General features: G+C 32.2%; 1 protein-coding gene across 4 annotated transcripts in view; it reads left to right on the forward strand.

Moving 5' to 3' along the window:
• The window catches only part of LOC141103381 (coagulation factor XIII B chain-like), a gene marked incomplete in the record, with an annotated part of 968,440 nt that overhangs the window by 65,261 nt on the left and 882,092 nt on the right, over nt 1-21,087 (forward strand). For all 4 annotated transcript variants that reach the window (XM_073592895.1, XM_073592894.1, XM_073592896.1 and 1 more), the window contains 1 exon segment: nt 19,163-19,239. In XM_073592895.1, the coding sequence (XP_073448996.1) occupies nt 19,163-19,239 (77 nt within the window).

Raw genomic sequence — 21,087 nt, forward strand, 5'->3', positions numbered from 1 at the left:
TATTCATTATTTTTTTTTTTTTTTATTTTTATTTTTTTTTCTATTTTCTGAGTCCATTGGGTAGCGTGATAGGAATTACATCGCGGACCACTTTATTTAAAACAAAAAAAAAGGAATTGTCAAACTGTCTTTTGTGGTTTTTACTTTGACACTTTTTTTTATTTATTTTTTTGGGTGAATGGGTAGGGGTACAATGTACCCGATACCCATTCACATAGGGGGACCTGGGATTTGGGCACCCCCTTGTTAAAGGGGGCTTCCAGATTGTGATAAGCCCCCACCCGCAGACCCCCACATCCAATGGCCATGGTTGTGGGGATGAGGCTCTTGTGGGGACCGCAAAGCACCCTCCCCATGTTGAGGGCAAGCGGCCTGGCATGGTTCAGGAGGGGGGGCGCCCCCCCATCCTGGCCTGCCAGGCTGCTTGCCCGGATAAGGGTCTGGTATGGATTTTGAGGGGGGGCCCCCACAATTTTTATTTATTTATTTTTTTAAAGTATGGCATGGAGTTCCCCTTGAAAACCATACCAGACCCGAAGGGCCTGGTATGGACTGGGGTGGGGGTGGGGGGTACCCACGCTTTTTTTTTTTTTTTTTTTTTTTTTTTTTATATCTATATTGCGGCAATACGTTACAGCTGCAAGCAATTTTAAATATAAAATGGGTATTCTGAATAATAAACCGCCCTTTATTCAAAAACTACCCCACTGCGCCACTGGATGGAGTGTGATTCAATGAGGAATTATGATCCAGTGAATGGTCTCCTCAAAATTTAAAGTAAAATAAATATTATAGTGAAATAAATTTTATATAAAAATATATAAAAAAATTATAAAATTATAAAGGAGAGCTGCCCCTTTAAATGACTATAAACCTGAATAATATTTGATCTTGTATATCCATTCACCCATAAGATCCTTCTCTTAGATATAGAAGAACAAAAAAGAGGCGCTCATACCCCCCCCAGTGATAGCAGTAATGTGCACTACAATAACAGCAAAAATTACAAGCCAAACTCAAGTGCACAAATTGATAAGTGAACTAATTCTTATACACAGTGCTTATACACCCTAATTATAATCATGCATGAATTGATCTGCCATAAGTAAAAAGTGAATATACTGTGCCAATCTAATACCATATTATTCATATAGCATATGATCACCATATAGTGTGACGTAAATATAGTCCATAACTACATAAAAAATCAGTCCAAAAATCGTGAAATAAAAAATCGTGATATAGTTGTGACAAAAAAATCTTCAATGAATGTAGTGATCTTGATGGTGTATAACTCCACGTATCCTTCACCTCACCCCTGTGAAACGTGAATCCACTCCCAAAAGAACCTCACTCACCGATTTATTTTGCCAGCACTCTCATGCACGGCAAAAAACGCTTATTTACCATACTCCAGGGTAATCCGATATGCAAATATCCCACAGTGTTTGGATCAATCCACATGAAAAATAAAGAGCTCACATAGTGTAAACCAGCACGGCAAGTTTATTTAAAACCACTACAATCTTCAAGAAAATCACTCACATTTCAAAAGATTTAAAACAGCAGCAAATGCAGTGTAGCTCACAGCAACTTTAAAATCAGTGGATGAACTCAAAACAACAAATGGTCACGGCGGACCCGAGGTGTGCCTGGACTCACGGTCTCTCTCCCCTCTATAGCGCGCCGTGAAATCAGATCACCCTTCCTCTAATGCGGTTCTCAACGTTGCTCGTCACATCTCACAGCCACGCCCCCGACATGTTTCGTCATAGATTTGACTTATTCATGGGATTGGCTGGATAGGCTGCCCATCATCCCTTAAATCACCTCCTCACTAGCGTCCCATAGGCCCGTGAGTCCGCATGCACACATCTCGTGTCCCCGCACCGATAATTCATCAGAGGCTACGGAGCGCCGCTGTACAGGGATGCGGGTTGCCTCCACTATGTTTAGGACTGATTGCAACATCCAAATCTTATGGATGGCTTATCCCTAAATCGATCTACATAACAATGCAGGTGGATCACATGAATAACCCATATGCCTGCATCCGAAATGAACCTCATTCATGTGTAAAAGCCATTATCTCATAATAGAGATATCCTTAATCTAAAATCTTCACTCTGATTACTGCATTGACTCACAACTGGATATGCTTTCTGAATCGCAGAATGACATTCCAAAAAGCGAATATCCAAAATGAATCGCAAATTAATTAAAACTTTAAAATAATTATACATTCATTATAAAAACCATAAAATATCCCTTCAATCCCAGTTTAACCCTGGATACTTATTAACACGGTGAGAATCTATTTTATTAAATTAAAATTTCATTTAGGAATACATGTCATATAATGAACAAGCTAATATGCAAAACATTAACCCTGTATGACAACTTCTTTCCTAATTGACCCAGGGAGAATATCAGCCTATTTTTTCATTCTATTCTATTCTATTCTATTCTATAAACTTACTCCTTAGTAATATCATTCAAAAAAAAAAAAGGGTGTCAGTTATCTCCCCCATTCCTCAGGACTAATTCCTAAGTATATTCATACTACTCCTAGATTAAAAAGTATATAAAATACATAAAAAATACACTTGCCCCTTGTGGTAGGGTCTCTACAATCTAGGTTACAAGAATCACTTCACATTTAAAGTGCATATATATACCTAATAATTAATGATCAACTGAGGAACGACTTCTTACATATTATTTAGATTAAAAATGATTTATAAAGCAGTTTAAGTCTAACTCTATGTTTAACCCTCCTAGGGGTTAAACTTTTCAATAAAAAGATCCAGCGAGTTTCCCTCTGTGATAGATCTCTAACTCTGTTGGATCCCCTCCAAGACGGATGGACCACATCAATCCCGCAAAATTGTAAGAGAGAGGGGTCTTTCTGATGCTTTTCTTTAAAATGCAGGGAGACACTATGGTATTTATAACCGTTCTTAATATTGGTTAAATGCTCCGAAATTCTGATCCTTAGCAATCTTTTGGTTCTGCCCACATAAAGTAGGCCACATGGGCACCACATCAAATATACAACATGAGAGGAGTTACAAGTGCTGAATTCCTTAATTTCAAAGGATTCCCCTTCTCTGTTGGTTACACTTGTCACTCCTGTATGACTAACTTTTACGGTCCTGCAGCATATGCATCTTCTGCAGCAGTAAAAACCTTTAAAGTCTAGTCTCAAATCATTCTGCCCTGGCGGATCAAGAATTTTTCTTACTACATGGTCACCGAAGGTCGGTGCCCTCCTGTAAATAAATTTCGGTTGATTCGGTAGAATTGGCCCCAAGTGTCTGTCTTTACACAGAATGTGCCAGTGCTTTTTGAATATCCCCTCAATATCTTTGTATTGACAGTGATAACCTGATATGAACCCCAGCTGATGTTGGTTCTCAGTCAATTGGGGAGCATTTTTCTTTTCAAAGCATTTTTCCCTCGGAGTTTGTGCCACTTCCTGAATAACCTTATTTAATACATCAGTATCATATCCTTTTTGTATAAATTTCTTTTTTAAGATACCTGCCTGTTCATAGAAGTCATCTATCTGTGTACAATTCCGTCAAACACGTAACATCTGTCCTTTTGGAATGTTTTTTTATCCAAGCGGGATGATGACCACTTCTTATAGACAAATAGCTGTTGCGATCTGTTGGTTTGAAGAACACTTTTGTTTTTAATGTGTCCAAACGTCTCTCTATTGTTACATCTAAAAAGTTGACCGTATAACTGCTGATCTGGTGTTCCAATCTAATATTGTTGGTATTATTGTTTAGTTCCTGTAAGAACTCCACTACCGATTCCTCCGTACCCTCCCAAACAAATAGGAGGTCATCAATAAATCTCCGGTAGAATAAAAGTTGAGGCCTACTAACATTAAATACCTTCCTTTCCTCCCACTCCGCCATAAACAGGTTGGCGAGGCTGGGAGCATACTTTGCTCCCATCGCCACGCCAACCTGTTGGGAGTAAAAATCACCATTGCACCAAAAATAATTATGGGACATGCAAAGATCCAGTACATGTCCCAAAAATGGTTTCTGCATAGCTGGAATATCGTCTCTTTTACTTAATGCCCAATTCAGGGCTAGAGAAGCGTCCTCATGTTGTATAATGGTATACAAGGAGGCTACATCTGCCGTCACCAGGTATACCAAAGATGAGGGCTCCAATCTCACATTCTTAAGCGATGTCAATAAGTCTCCCGTATCTTTCAAATACGCTCTTGTGGCCTTCACACTCGGCTGGAGGAATTTATCCAAATATTCCCCCAGTCTGGCTGTAACAGACCCAATACCATTAACGATAGGGCGAGGTGGCGGGCACTGCGTGCTTTTGTGTATTTTTGGCAGAGTGTAGATCACTGGGATTCTACACGCACTTGGGATCAGATATCTTTTTTTTCTTTTAAATTTAACGCATCCATTCTATAACCCCATTCCACCAAAATTGTCAACTGAGTTTTTTGTATGCCTCTGTGGGGTCAGATGATAATTTTCTATAGGTAGATCTATCCCCGACAAGTTCCAAGAGTTGGTTAAGATAAAATGATTTATCTAACACCACTCCTCCCCCTTTATCAGCGGGTCGTACTATCAGATCCTTCTTCTCTTCCAAAGACCTGATCCCTTCTCTGATATAATGTGGGTTGACCCCCTTACGTGGAGTGAGTTCCTCAATGTCATTTAGTACCAAACTCTTGAACACTTCTATCAAGTGATTGCTCGGATTTTGGGGGTTAAAGATGGATTTCTTTTTAAGCCCAGTGTCCATTTTATTGGTAGGTACTATAGATTTCATAGTGGATTCCACTGGATGACTCAAAAAGTACTTTTTAATGTTCGTGGACCTAATAAATTTGTATGTGTCTATATAGACATCAAATTTATTCATTTCTTTTTTTGGTGCACATTTCAAACCAGTATGTTGAGCTCCTTATGGTTGAGTTCAACATTACTTAGGTTAAATATCCCTGTGTTCATGCATCCCTCTGTCGCTTTCTTGGGTTTTTTAGATCGCCCTGCCCTACATCCCCTTCTTCTCTTCGGGGGGGGGCATATAATCTTTGTTGTGACCCTGGGTCGGTGTGAATCTTCCTCCCCCTCTTTGGTGTGAACCCCTGGGGTTCCTCCATGGTGTTCCCCTCCCTCTCCCCCGTTGCCCTAAAAAAGGCACATTTTAAGGTGCATACCCTGATTGCTCATCATTGACCAATGGAGCAAATCTGTTATATAATGGGACAACATTATTACCCTCAATGTCTCGATGATATGGGGGATACTGTTGCCACTGCTTATAGTTTTGTGGGGTATCATACCCATATGGAGCATCCATCCCGTAGCCCCTTGGGGAAGGATATTAATTCTGATACCTCAATGGGTATCCCCCTCTCCCTCGCGACGTAGGCCTAGGGGACTGATAATAATCTCTTCCATAATGTGCATCCATTGTGCCTCTCCCTCTATCATCCAGTCTGGGGCCAGTCACTCCTTGTGTACCTTTATCTTTATTCCCTGTTTTTTTTATTTTTATTATTATTCCCAGGGTTAGGTGACGAGCAACGCTGAGAACCGCATTAGAGGAAGGGTGATCTGATTTCACGGCGCGCTATAGAGGAGGGTAGAGAGACCGTGAGTCCAGGCACACCTCGGGTCCGCCGTGACCATTTGTTGTTTTGAGTTCATCCACTGATTTTAAAGTTGCTGTGAGCTACACTGCATTTGCTGCTGTTTTAAATCTTTTGAAATGTGAGTGATTTTCTTGAGGATTGTAGTGGTTTTAAATAAACTTGCCGTGCTGGTTTACACTATGTGAGCTCTTTAATTATTATTTTTCATGTGGATTGATCCAAACACTGTGGGATATTTGCATATCGGATTACCCTGGAGTGTGGTAAATAAGCGTTTTTTGCCGTGCATGAGAGTGCTGGCAAAATAAATCGGTGAGTGAGGTTCTTTTGGGAGTGGATTCACGTTTCACAGGGGTGAGGTGAAGGATACGTGGAGTTATACACTATCCAGAGAACTACATTCATTGAAGATTTTTTTGTCACAACTATATCACGATTTTTTATTTCACGATTTTTGGACTGATTTTTTTATGTAGTTATGGACTATATTTATGTAACACTATATGGTGATCATATGCTATATGAATAATATGGTATTAGATTGGCACAGTATATTCACTTTTTACTTATGGCAGATCAATTCTTGATTATATTGCATGATTATATTTAGGGTGTATAAGCACTGCGTATAAGAATTAGTTCACTTATCAATTTGTGCACTTGAGTTTGGCTTGTAATTTTTGCTGTTATTGTAGTGCACATTACTGCTATCACAGGGGGGGGGTATGAGCGCCTCTTATTTGTTCTTCTATATCTAAGAGAAGGATCTTATGGGTGAATGGATATATAAGATCAAATATTATTCAAGCAATTTTAAACGACATTATTTCCTTTAGGCTACTTTCACACTGAGGCACTTTACAGGCACTACAATGCTAAAAATAGCACCTGTAAAGAGCCTCTCCTGTCTCTCCAGTGTAAAAGCCCAAGGGCTTTCACACTGGAGCTGTGCGCTTGCAGGAACAGTAAAAAAAGTCTTTGCAAGCCGCATCTTTGCATTGCTGTAGGAGCAGTGTATACACTGCTCCTAAAGTGCCCCTGCCCATTGAAAACAATGGGACAGCGCCGTTAAACCGCCGGCAAAGCCCCGCTGCAGCGGGGCTTTGCCGGCGGTTTTAACCCTTTTTCAGCCGCTAGCGGGGGTTAAAACCGCCCTACTAGCGGCCGATTAGCGCCGATAAAACTGCGCTAAAAATAGCGCTGCTTTACCGCCGACGCCTGCCCGCCCCAGTGTGAAAGTAGCCTTAGAAGTCATTTTGCTGCGGCACTGTAAAACGCATCAGGCAGATGCGCCATTTTACAGGCAGACTAAGGGGACCCCCCCAGGCACGATATTTAAAGGAATATTTCATTTTTATTGTTGCATTATTAAAATCACTGCTCCTGAGGCTGCGGATCTCACAGGAACGCTGTGCATCCCCATTCTCTGGTTCAGGGATGAATCTGGGCCGAATCTGGGCCTGAATTCGGCCCTAAATCTGTGCCAAAGACGCGTTTCTGTGCCGTGTGCTCTGCAGCCGCCCCGGAGATATGTGAACTGGCTCCATGCGCGTGGACCCGGAAGACTGTGCTGCCATTCGCTGCAGCACAAGCCGATCAGCGGGTCCTGGCCAATAATTTATCAGCTCAGAAGAGAGCCCTGTGTAGGTAAACACAAGGCTCTGCTGCTTGTTTCAGACAGATAGGAGCCTAGTTAACTGGGATATCATCCCACAATACCCGTTTGAATACATGCTGTTTACATCATTACCATGATGTCATTCTACTATGAACATGTAGCTATGGGATTTTCTACTTGCTTTATGCTACACACATAATATTTACACTTTATGCAGCTTCTTCTGCTTCTGTAATATGTGGTTTTTGAATAACTGTTATTTTGAATACTTGCATATTTCTTCTCAATAAAACAGTTTTTGGGGAAAAAAAACACATGGGCTCGCTTCATACAGCAGCAATGTGCAGGGAGTAAAACCCGGAACATTGATTAGTAAAACACCACACAGTAAACAAATGAAACCTTGTAAGGCGCACATATAACCCCTTGATCGCCCTAGAAGTTAACCCCTTCCCAGTCATTAGTACAGTGACTGTGTATATTTTTTGCACTGATCAATGTATTGGTGTCACTGGAGATGTCAGTGGCAGTAAGTCAGTTCCCCTCCAATGTCAGTTAGGGTCAGATTGCTCTCCACACTATGGCAGTCTCACTATAAGTCGCTGATCGCCGCCATTACTACTATAAATAAAAATTCCAGTATCTATACCATAGTTTGTAGATGCTATAACGTTCGCGCAAACCAATCATTATACACTTATTGGGATTTTTTTTTTTACTGAAGACATGTAGCAGAATACATTTTTAAAATTAAAAAAAAAATTGTGTATCATCTATCTAATCTATCTAATCTATCTAATCTATCTAATCTATCTAATCTATCTAATCTATCTAATCTATCTAATCTATCTAATCTATCTAATCTATCTAATCTATCTAATCTATCTAATCTATCTAATCTATCTAATCTATCTAATCTATCTAATCTATCTAATCTATCTAATCTATCTAATCTATCTAATCTATCTAATCTATCTAATCTATCTAATCTATCTAATCTATCTAATCTATCTAATCTATCTAATCTATCTAATCTATCTAATCTATCTAATCTATCTAATCTATCTAATCTATCTAATCTATCTAATCTATCTAATCTATCTAATCTATCTAATCTATCTAATCTATCTAATCTATCTAATCTATCTAATCTATCTAATCTATCTAATCTATCTAATCTATCTAATCTATCTAATCTATCTAATCTATCTAATCTATCTAATCTATCTAATCTATCTAATCTATCTAATCTATCTAATCTATCTAATCTATCTAATCTATCTAATCTATCTAATCTATCTAATCTATCTAATCTATCTAATCTATCTAATCTATCTAATCTATCTAATCTATCTAATCTATCTAATCTATCTAATCTATCTAATCTATCTAATCTATCTAATCTATCTAATCTATCTAATCTATCTAATCTATCTAATCTATCTAATCTATCTAATCTATCTAATCTATCTAATCTATCTAATCTATCTAATCTATCTAATCTATCTAATCTATCTAATCTATCTAATCTATCTAATCTATCTAATCTATCTAATCTATCTAATCTATCTAATCTATCTAATCTATCTAATCTATCTAATCTATCTAATCTATCTAATCTATCTAATCTATCTAATCTATCTAATCTATCTAATCTATCTAATCTATCTAATCTATCTAATCTATCTAATCTATCTAATCTATCTAATCTATCTAATCTATCTAATCTATCTAATCTATCTAATCTATCTAATCTATCTAATCTATCTAATCTATCTAATCTATCTAATCTATCTAATCTATCTAATCTATCTAATCTATCTAATCTATCTAATCTATCTAATCTATCTAATCTATCTAATCTATCTAATCTATCTAATCTATCTAATCTATCTAATCTATCTAATCTATCTAATCTATCTAATCTATCTAATCTATCTAATCTATCTAATCTATCTAATCTATCTAATCTATCTAATCTATCTAATCTATCTAATCTATCTAATCTATCTAATCTATCTAATCTATCTAATCTATCTAATCTATCTAATCTATCTAATCTATCTAATCTATCTAATCTATCTAATCTATCTAATCTATCTAATCTATCTAATCTATCTAATCTATCTAATCTATCTAATCTATCTAATCTATCTAATCTATCTAATCTATCTAATCTATCTAATCTATCTAATCTATCTAATCTATCTAATCTATCTAATCTATCTAATCTATCTAATCTATCTAATCTATCTAATCTATCTAATCTATCTAATCTATCTAATCTATCTAATCTATCTAATCTATCTAATCTATCTAATCTATCTAATCTATCTAATCTATCTAATCTATCTAATCTATCTAATCTATCTAATCTATCTAATCTATCTAATCTATCTAATCTATCTAATCTATCTAATCTATCTAATCTATCTAATCTATCTAATCTATCTAATCTATCTAATCTATCTAATCTATCTAATCTATCTAATCTATCTAATCTATCTAATCTATCTAATCTATCTAATCTATCTAATCTATCTAATCTATCTAATCTATCTAATCTATCTAATCTATCTAATCTATCTAATCTATCTAATCTATCTAATCTATCTAATCTATCTAATCTATCTAATCTATCTAATCTATCTAATCTATCTAATCTATCTAATCTATCTAATCTATCTAATCTATCTAATCTATCTAATCTATCTAATCTATCTAATCTATCTAATCTATCTAATCTATCTAATCTATCTAATCTATCTAATCTATCTAATCTATCTAATCTATCTAATCTATCTAATCTATCTAATCTATCTAATCTATCTAATCTATCTAATCTATCTAATCTATCTAATCTATCTAATCTATCTAATCTATCTAATCTATCTAATCTATCTAATCTATCTAATCTATCTAATCTATCTAATCTATCTAATCTATCTAATCTATCTAATCTATCTAATCTATCTAATCTATCTAATCTATCTAATCTATCTAATCTATCTAATCTATCTAATCTATCTAATCTATCTAATCTATCTAATCTATCTAATCTATCTAATCTATCTAATCTATCTAATCTATCTAATCTATCTAATCTATCTAATCTATCTAATCTATCTAATCTATCTAATCTATCTAATCTATCTAATCTATCTAATCTATCTAATCTATCTAATCTATCTAATCTATCTAATCTATCTAATCTATCTAATCTATCTAATCTATCTAATCTATCTAATCTATCTAATCTATCTAATCTATCTAATCTATCTAATCTATCTAATCTATCTAATCTATCTAATCTATCTAATCTATCTAATCTATCTAATCTATCTAATCTATCTAATCTATCTAATCTATCTAATCTATCTAATCTATCTAATCTATCTAATCTATCTAATCTATCTAATCTATCTAATCTATCTAATCTATCTAATCTATCTAATCTATCTAATCTATCTAATCTATCTAATCTATCTAATCTATCTAATCTATCTAATCTATCTAATCTATCTAATCTATCTAATCTATCTAATCTATCTAATCTATCTAATCTATCTAATCTATCTAATCTATCTAATCTATCTAATCTATCTAATCTATCTAATCTATCTAATCTATCTAATCTATCTAATCTATCTAATCTATCTAATCTATCTAATCTATCTAATCTATCTAATCTATCTAATCTATCTAATCTATCTAATCTATCTAATCTATCTAATCTATCTAATCTATCTAATCTATCTAATCTATCTAATCTATCTAATCTATCTAATCTATCTAATCTATCTAATCTATCTAATCTATCTAATCTATCTAATCTATCTAATCTATCTAATCTATCTAATCTATCTAATCTATCTAATCTATCTAATCTATCTAATCTATCTAATCTATCTAATCTATCTAATCTATCTAATCTATCTAATCTATCTAATCTATCTAATCTATCTAATCTATCTAATCTATCTAATCTATCTAATCTATCTAATCTATCTAATCTATCTAATCTATCTAATCTATCTAATCTATCTAATCTATCTAATCTATCTAATCTATCTAATCTATCTAATCTATCTAATCTATCTAATCTATCTAATCTATCTAATCTATCTAATCTATCTAATCTATCTAATCTATCTAATCTATCTAATCTATCTAATCTATCTAATCTATCTAATCTATCTAATCTATCTAATCTATCTAATCTATCTAATCTATCTAATCTATCTAATCTATCTAATCTATCTAATCTATCTAATCTATCTAATCTATCTAATCTATCTAATCTATCTAATCTATCTAATCTATCTAATCTATCTAATCTATCTAATCTATCTAATCTATCTAATCTATCTAATCTATCTAATCTATCTAATCTATCTAATCTATCTAATCTATCTAATCTATCTAATCTATCTAATCTATCTAATCTATCTAATCTATCTAATCTATCTAATCTATCTAATCTATCTAATCTATCTAATCTATCTAATCTATCTAATCTATCTAATCTATCTAATCTATCTAATCTATCTAATCTATCTAATCTATCTAATCTATCTAATCTATCTAATCTATCTAATCTATCTAATCTATCTAATCTATCTAATCTATCTAATCTATCTAATCTATCTAATCTATCTAATCTATCTAATCTATCTAATCTATCTAATCTATCTAATCTATCTAATCTATCTAATCTATCTAATCTATCTAATCTATCTAATCTATCTAATCTATCTAATCTATCTAATCTATCTAATCTATCTAATCTATCTAATCTATCTAATCTATCTAATCTATCTAATCTATCTAATCTATCTAATCTATCTAATCTATCTAATCTATCTAATCTATCTAATCTATCTAATCTATCTAATCTATCTAATCTATCTAATCTATCTAATCTATCTAATCTATCTAATCTATCTAATCTATCTAATCTATCTAATCTATCTAATCTATCTAATCTATCTAATCTATCTAATCTATCTAATCTATCTAATCTATCTAATCTATCTAATCTATCTAATCTATCTAATCTATCTAATCTATCTAATCTATCTAATCTATCTAATCTATCTAATCTATCTAATCTATCTAATCTATCTAATCTATCTAATCTATCTAATCTATCTAATCTATCTAATCTATCTAATCTATCTAATCTATCTAATCTATCTAATCTATCTAATCTATCTAATCTATCTAATCTATCTAATCTATCTAATCTATCTAATCTATCTAATCTATCTAATCTATCTAATCTATCTAATCTATCTAATCTATCTAATCTATCTAATCTATCTAATCTATCTAATCTATCTAATCTATCTAATCTATCTAATCTATCTAATCTATCTAATCTATCTAATCTATCTAATCTATCTAATCTATCTAATCTATCTAATCTATCTAATCTATCTAATCTATCTAATCTATCTAATCTATCTAATCTATCTAATCTATCTAATCTATCTAATCTATCTAATCTATCTAATCTATCTAATCTATCTAATCTATCTAATCTATCTAATCTATCTAATCTATCTAATCTATCTAATCTATCTAATCTATCTAATCTATCTAATCTATCTAATCTATCTAATCTATCTAATCTATCTAATCTATCTAATCTATCTAATCTATCTAATCTATCTAATCTATCTAATCTATCTAATCTATCTAATCTATCTAATCTATCTAATCTATCTAATCTATCTAATCTATCTAATCTATCTAATCTATCTAATCTATCTAATCTATCTAATCTATCTAATCTATCTAATCTATCTAATCTATCTAATCTATCTAATCTATCTAATCTATCTAATCTATCTAATCTATCTAATCTATCTAATCTATCTAATCTATCTAATCTATCTAATCTATCTAATCTATCTAATCTATCTAATCTATCTAATCTATCTAATCTATCTAATCTATCTAATCTATCTAATCTATCTAATCTATCTAATCTATCTAATCTATCTAATCTATCTAATCTATCTAATCTATCTAATCTATCTAATCTATCTAATCTATCTAATCTATCTAATCTATCTAATCTATCTAATCTATCTAATCTATCTAATCTATCTAATCTATCTAATCTATCTAATCTATCTAATCTATCTAATCTATCTAATCTATCTAATCTATCTAATCTATCTAATCTATCTAATCTATCTAATCTATCTAATCTATCTAATCTATCTAATCTATCTAATCTATCTAATCTATCTAATCTATCTAATCTATCTAATCTATCTAATCTATCTAATCTATCTAATCTATCTAATCTATCTAATCTATCTAATCTATCTAATCTATCTAATCTATCTAATCTATCTAATCTATCTAATCTATCTAATCTATCTAATCTATCTAATCTATCTAATCTATCTAATCTATCTAATCTATCTAATCTATCTAATCTATCTAATCTATCTAATCTATCTAATCTATCTAATCTATCTAATCTATCTAATCTATCTAATCTATCTAATCTATCTAATCTATCTAATCTATCTAATCTATCTAATCTATCTAATCTATCTAATCTATCTAATCTATCTAATCTATCTAATCTATCTAATCTATCTAATCTATCTAATCTATCTAATCTATCTAATCTATCTAATCTATCTAATCTATCTAATCTATCTAATCTATCTAATCTATCTAATCTATCTAATCTATCTAATCTATCTAATCTATCTAATCTATCTAATCTATCTAATCTATCTAATCTATCTAATCTATCTAATCTATCTAATCTATCTAATCTATCTAATCTATCTAATCTATCTAATCTATCTAATCTATCTAATCTATCTAATCTATCTAATCTATCTAATCTATCTAATCTATCTAATCTATCTAATCTATCTAATCTATCTAATCTATCTAATCTATCTAATCTATCTAATCTATCTAATCTATCTAATCTATCTAATCTATCTAATCTATCTAATCTATCTAATCTATCTAATCTATCTAATCTATCTAATCTATCTAATCTATCTAATCTATCTAATCTATCTAATCTATCTAATCTATCTAATCTATCTAATCTATCTAATCTATCTAATCTATCTAATCTATCTAATCTATCTAATCTATCTAATCTATCTAATCTATCTAATCTATCTAATCTATCTAATCTATCTAATCTATCTAATCTATCTAATCTATCTAATCTATCTAATCTATCTAATCTATCTAATCTATCTAATCTATCTAATCTATCTAATCTATCTAATCTATCTAATCTATCTAATCTATCTAATCTATCTAATCTATCTAATCTATCTAATCTATCTAATCTATCTAATCTATCTAATCTATCTAATCTATCTAATCTATCTAATCTATCTAATCTATCTAATCTATCTAATCTATCTAATCTATCTAATCTATCTAATCTATCTAATCTATCTAATCTATCTAATCTATCTAATCTATCTAATCTATCTAATCTATCTAATCTATCTAATCTATCTAATCTATCTAATCTATCTAATCTATCTAATCTATCTAATCTATCTAATCTATCTAATCTATCTAATCTATCTAATCTATCTAATCTATCTAATCTATCTAATCTATCTAATCTATCTAATCTATCTAATCTATCTAATCTATCTAATCTATCTAATCTATCTAATCTATCTAATCTATCTAATCTATCTAATCTATCTAATCTATCTAATCTATCTAATCTATCTAATCTATCTAATCTATCTAATCTATCTAATCTATCTAATCTATCTAATCTATCTAATCTATCTAATCTATCTAATCTATCTAATCTATCTAATCTATCTAATCTATCTAATCTATCTAATCTATCTAATCTATCTAATCTATCTAATCTATCTAATCTATCTAATCTATCTAATCTATCTAATCTATCTAATCTATCTAATCTATCTAATCTATCTAATCTATCTAATCTATCTAATCTATCTAATCTATCTAATCTATCTAATCTATCTAATCTATCTAATCTATCTAATCTATCTAATCTATCTAATCTATCTAATCTATCTAATCTATCTAATCTATCTAATCTATCTAATCTATCTAATCTATCTAATCTATCTAATCTATCTAATCTATCTAATCTATCTAATCTATCTAATCTATCTAATCTATCTAATCTATCTAATCTATCTAATCTATCTAATCTATCTAATCTATCTAATCTATCTAATCTATCTAATCTATCTAATCTATCTAATCTATCTAATCTATCTAATCTATCTAATCTATCTAATCTATCTAATCTATCTAATCTATCTAATCTATCTAATCTATCTAATCTATCTAATCTATCTAATCTATCTAATCTATCTAATCTATCTAATCTATCTAATCTATCTAATCTATCTAATCTATCTAATCTATCTAATCTATCTAATCTATCTAATCTATCTAATCTATCTAATCTATCTAATCTATCTAATCTATCTAATCTATCTAATCTATCTAATCTATCTAATCTATCTAATCTATCTAATCTATCTAATCTATCTAATCTATCTAATCTATCTAATCTATCTAATCTATCTAATCTATCTAATCTATCTAATCTATCTAATCTATCTAATCTATCTAATCTATCTAATCTATCTAATCTATCTAATCTATCTAATCTATCTAATCTATCTAATCTATCTAATCTATCTAATCTATCTAATCTATCTAATCTATCTAATCTATCTAATCTATCTAATCTATCTAATCTATCTAATCTATCTAATCTATCTAATCTATCTAATCTATCTAATCTATCTAATCTATCTAATCTATCTAATCTATCTAATCTATCTAATCTATCTAATCTATCTAATCTATCTAATCTATCTAATCTATCTAATCTATCTAATCTATCTAATCTATCTAATCTATCTAATCTATCTAATCTATCTAATCTATCTAATCTATCTAATCTATCTAATCTATCTAATCTATCTAATCTATCTAATCTATCTAATCTATCTAATCTATCTAATCTATCTAATCTATCTAATCTATCTAATCTATCTAATCTATCTAATCTATCTAATCTATCTAATCTATCTAATCTATCTAATCTATCTAATCTATCTAATCTATCTAATCTATCTAATCTATCTAATCTATCTAATCTATCTAATCTATCTAATCTATCTAATCTATCTAATCTATCTAATCTATCTAATCTATCTAATCTATCTAATCTATCTAATCTATCTAATCTATCTAATCTATCTAATCTATCTAATCTATCTAATCTATCTAATCTATCTAATCTATCTAATCTATCTAATCTATCTAATCTATCTAATCTATCTAATCTATCTAATCTATCTAATCTATCTAATCTATCTAATCTATCTAATCTATCTAATCTATCTAATCTATCTAATCTATCTAATCTATCTAATCTATCTAATCTATCTAATCTATCTAATCTATCTAATCTATCTAATCTATCTAATCTATCTAATCTATCTAATCTATCTAATCTATCTAATCTATCTAATCTATCTAATCTATCTAATCTATCTAATCTATCTAATCTATCTAATCTATCTAATCTATCTAATCTATCTAATCTATCTAATCTATCTAATCTATCTAATCTATCTAATCTATCTAATCTATCTAATCTATCTAATCTATCTAATCTATCTAATCTATCTAATCTATCTAATCTATCTAATCTATCTAATCTATCTAATCTATCTAATCTATCTAATCTATCTAATCTATCTAATCTATCTAATCTATCTAATCTATCTAATCTATCTAATCTATCTAATCTATCTAATCTATCTAATCTATCTAATCTATCTAATCTATCTAATCTATCTAATCTATCTAATCTATCTAATCTATCTAATCTATCTAATCTATCTAATCTATCTAATCTATCTAATCTATCTAATCTATCTAATCTATCTAATCTATCTAATCTATCTAATCTATCTAATCTATCTAATCTATCTAATCTATCTAATCTATCTAATCTATCTAATCTATCTAATCTATCTAATCTATCTAATCTATCTAATCTATCTAATCTATCTAATCTATCTAATCTATCTAATCTATCTAATCTATCTAATCTATCTAATCTATCTAATCTATCTAATCTATCTAATCTATCTAATCTATCTAATCTATCTAATCTATCTAATCTATCTAATCTATCTAATCTATCTAATCTATCTAATCTATCTAATCTATCTAATCTATCTAATCTATCTAATCTATCTAATCTATCTAATCTATCTAATCTATCTAATCTATCTAATCTATCTAATCTATCTAATCTATCTAATCTATCTAATCTATCTAATCTATCTAATCTATCTAATCTATCTAATCTATCTAATCTATCTAATCTATCTAATCTATCTAATCTATCTAATCTATCTAATCTATCTAATCTATCTAATCTATCTAATCTATCTAATCTATCTAATCTATCTAATCTATCTAATCTATCTAATCTATCTAATCTATCTAATCTATCTAATCTATCTAATCTATCTAATCTATCTAATCTATCTAATCTATCTAATCTATCTAATCTATCTAATCTATCTAATCTATCTAATCTATCTAATCTATCTAATCTATCTAATCTATCTAATCTATCTAATCTATCTAATCTATCTAATCTATCTAATCTATCTAATCTATCTAATCTATCTAATCTATCTAATCTATCTAATCTATCTAATCTATCTAATCTATCTAATCTATCTAATCTATCTAATCTATCTAATCTATCTAATCTATCTAATCTATCTAATCTATCTAATCTATCTAATCTATCTAATCTATCTAATCTATCTAATCTATCTAATCTATCTAATCTATCTAATCTATCTAATCTATCTAATCTATCTAATCTATCTAATCTATCTATCCTCAGGGGGTCCCCGGGTTACAAACAAGTTAGGGACTATAGGTTTGTTCTTAAGTTGAATCTGTTTGTAAGTCGGAACAGGTACATTTTTTAAGTGTAGCTCCAGCCAAAAAAACTATTTTTAAGCTTTTTGGATAGCATAGGGAATGGTTAACACCCCTGTAATATTTGTTTTGCTGTGTGTGCCCCTCACTTTCTGTCCCAATGACAATTGGATTTTGAAAATTTACCTTTTCCCCAAAATAGCTCTTACAGGAGAGAACAGCATTGCATGACCGCCCAATTGCTAGTTAAAGTAGTGCATTTCCGAACTGCAAAAAATGTCCGGGTCATGAAGGGGGTAAAATCTTTGGGAGCTCAAGTGGTAAGGTAAAAAATGTCCCAGTGTTTTTGTATTACCCTTTTACCCCCCTTTATAAGTCTTAGCGTGATCCAACACTGTACCTGTATGCAGTGGCTTTCTCCTCTCTCTCTGGTTATAGAGGCAGCAGTGGGAGCCATTGGCTTCTTCTGCTGTCAATCAAATCCTGTGAGCAGAGAGCAGGGGGTAGGGCTGAGCCACGCTGTGTGTCAATGGATACACAGCCCAGCTTTGGATCGAGCCTGCAGGTGCTGCTTGCAGGTAAGCATGACATGTTTGGTTTTTTTAATAACAAAAAAAAACAATCTTTTACAAACGTTTTATTAAAAACCTGCTTCCTGCTTAACGATAATTTTTTAATTTCTTTGTCTTGGTCAATATCACCCATTACAATGTCAAGCAACCCTAGCCCTTTTTTAACAAAAACTTACAGTAGTATCTGAAAGTCAATTTGCATGTTCGAGGTTTGCAAATTTTTATAAGTGTCCTACAAATTAAAATTTACTTGGTTCGCTCATCACTAATTCTTACACACTGAAATAACAGAGCATGGTGTTTACTGTTAATATAACATACCTTTATATTTTTTAGGTATCAAATGATTAGCAAACATAGAACAAGAGAATGTACAGCAACTGGATGGAGCAATTATCGTCCCGAATGTCAAGGTGAATTAAAAAAAAAAAAACCTCTAATACATGACTGTTTTCCTTTCTTGAAATACATATACATTTATACAGTGTATACTTTTGATTCGAAAACAATGACAGTCATGCTACATGGAATGTGACCCTGTAAATGAAGAGGGCATGTGAGTTCTTTGTTTCCTACCCACATAGAGCATGTTACTATGAACTGATCTGCAAAATTCATGATTTGATCTAGGTGGAAATGATTCACATGTGGCAGGGATGTGCAAATATGAACAGATTAGCCGCAGATTTACTATACATACTATATATTAAAGCAGATCTACACCCAGAAGTGGAGCTGGCAATCTTATTCCATTGATCACTAGCTATCTATTCTTTGTTTCAGTCTTTGTTCAGGTTCTCTCTCTTACAGTTCAGTGTGTACCGCCTCCTGTTACTTAGTTTGGTTCTGTAGGTTCTTCAACAGCCACTTATTAAACATATTCGGTACTTACAAGGTTGACTTCCTTGTTGCTAACCAGAGGCTTCCCTAGGCTTTGTGAGGCCTTAAGCAAAATTTAGACATGAGGCCTCACGGCCTTTGCAGGGGTCAAGGAAGAACCCCGATGCGGAGCATTTTATGTAGCAGACTCTTTAACCTCTTCCAGTCTAATGATAACCTTTTGAGGCCACAGACCGCTGACTTCCTTCAATATGTAGTGGGTTGTGATGCATAGTGAGTGCAAAGGTGGTAAAAGTCATTGGGCACCAGACATTTCTTGGATGCAAAAGAGGTTTTATTTCTTTGGACAGTCCTTTTATATTTTACAAGGGAAAGAGGGTTAGGGCCATGACACCACTAAGTAGTTGCAATTTCAATAGGCAGTCTCTGAGGCTTCAATAGGAGGACAGCCGTACAGGGAAAGGCCCCAGCAAGGTGCCACTTCTGCATGTGCAGGTTTGCTGCCCCCTACGGCTAGAGTACTTAACAGTTCCTAATTCAAACGTAACAGTTCTCTCAGCTTTACTACCGCTTCTACTTGTAGTTCTTCAGCCGCTTGAGCTCCTGGTCTCTCACAGGACCCTCTGATTCACTAACTCTGAATCCCGTGAGCTCCTCAAGGCTTTTGCGGTGGTATCTCCCTCAAACGTCACCCACGCTTCCCTGCTGGGTCCCTAGCTTGGCACTTCGGATACCTTCAAGCTTCACCCCTGCTGACCGGCTTGTTCCCTAGCTTGACACACAAGGCTCCTCCGCTGGTTGGGTCCCTGATTTGATCACCACCTGAAGTTTCCCGATTCTTCACCGTGCCCGTTCAGTGAGAATTCTGCTCCGGTACTTGCTTCGGTTACTAACTGTGGTTCCTGGTAAAGGTGGCTGGTCCCTTAGTGGCAACAGCTTCCTTTCTACCTCTGACCACAACAGGTTCTCCGGCCGGCAGAACCGTCACATTTGGTTGGACTGCAAGCCGCAGTCCCAACCCTGTGCTGCCCTCTTCTGGATAGGCCCTCACACAGCCTGGCAGGCAGATGCCCCCAGAACAGGCCCAATTTCTGGCCTAGCAGCCTGGGGCAGACAACACACGTCCACCCAGATGGCAGTCAAGGTGGCACAGAACATAGATCACCTGACTCCACCCAAATATATAGGCTCTCCCAGCAGGCCAAGGGATTCAAGAAAACCCCTGCCCATTGGCTGAGATACCCCATATACCCATAACCTGACTTTGAGTTGTCCTTCTCATAACAACTAGCACCAAGTGCCTGGCCACCTAGTGGTAGAATAGAAAAGTACAACAAGGTCAAACTTGGGGAGAAATCAATGGATATCTAACAATTCAACTATGGTAGCTACCCCTGACAAGGAATTTGGTGAGGAGCTCC

The sequence above is a fragment of the Aquarana catesbeiana genome, linkage group LG07 (genome assembly GCF_042186555.1).
Source record: "Aquarana catesbeiana isolate 2022-GZ linkage group LG07, ASM4218655v1, whole genome shotgun sequence".
Classification (NCBI taxonomy): domain Eukaryota; kingdom Metazoa; phylum Chordata; class Amphibia; order Anura; family Ranidae; genus Aquarana; species Aquarana catesbeiana.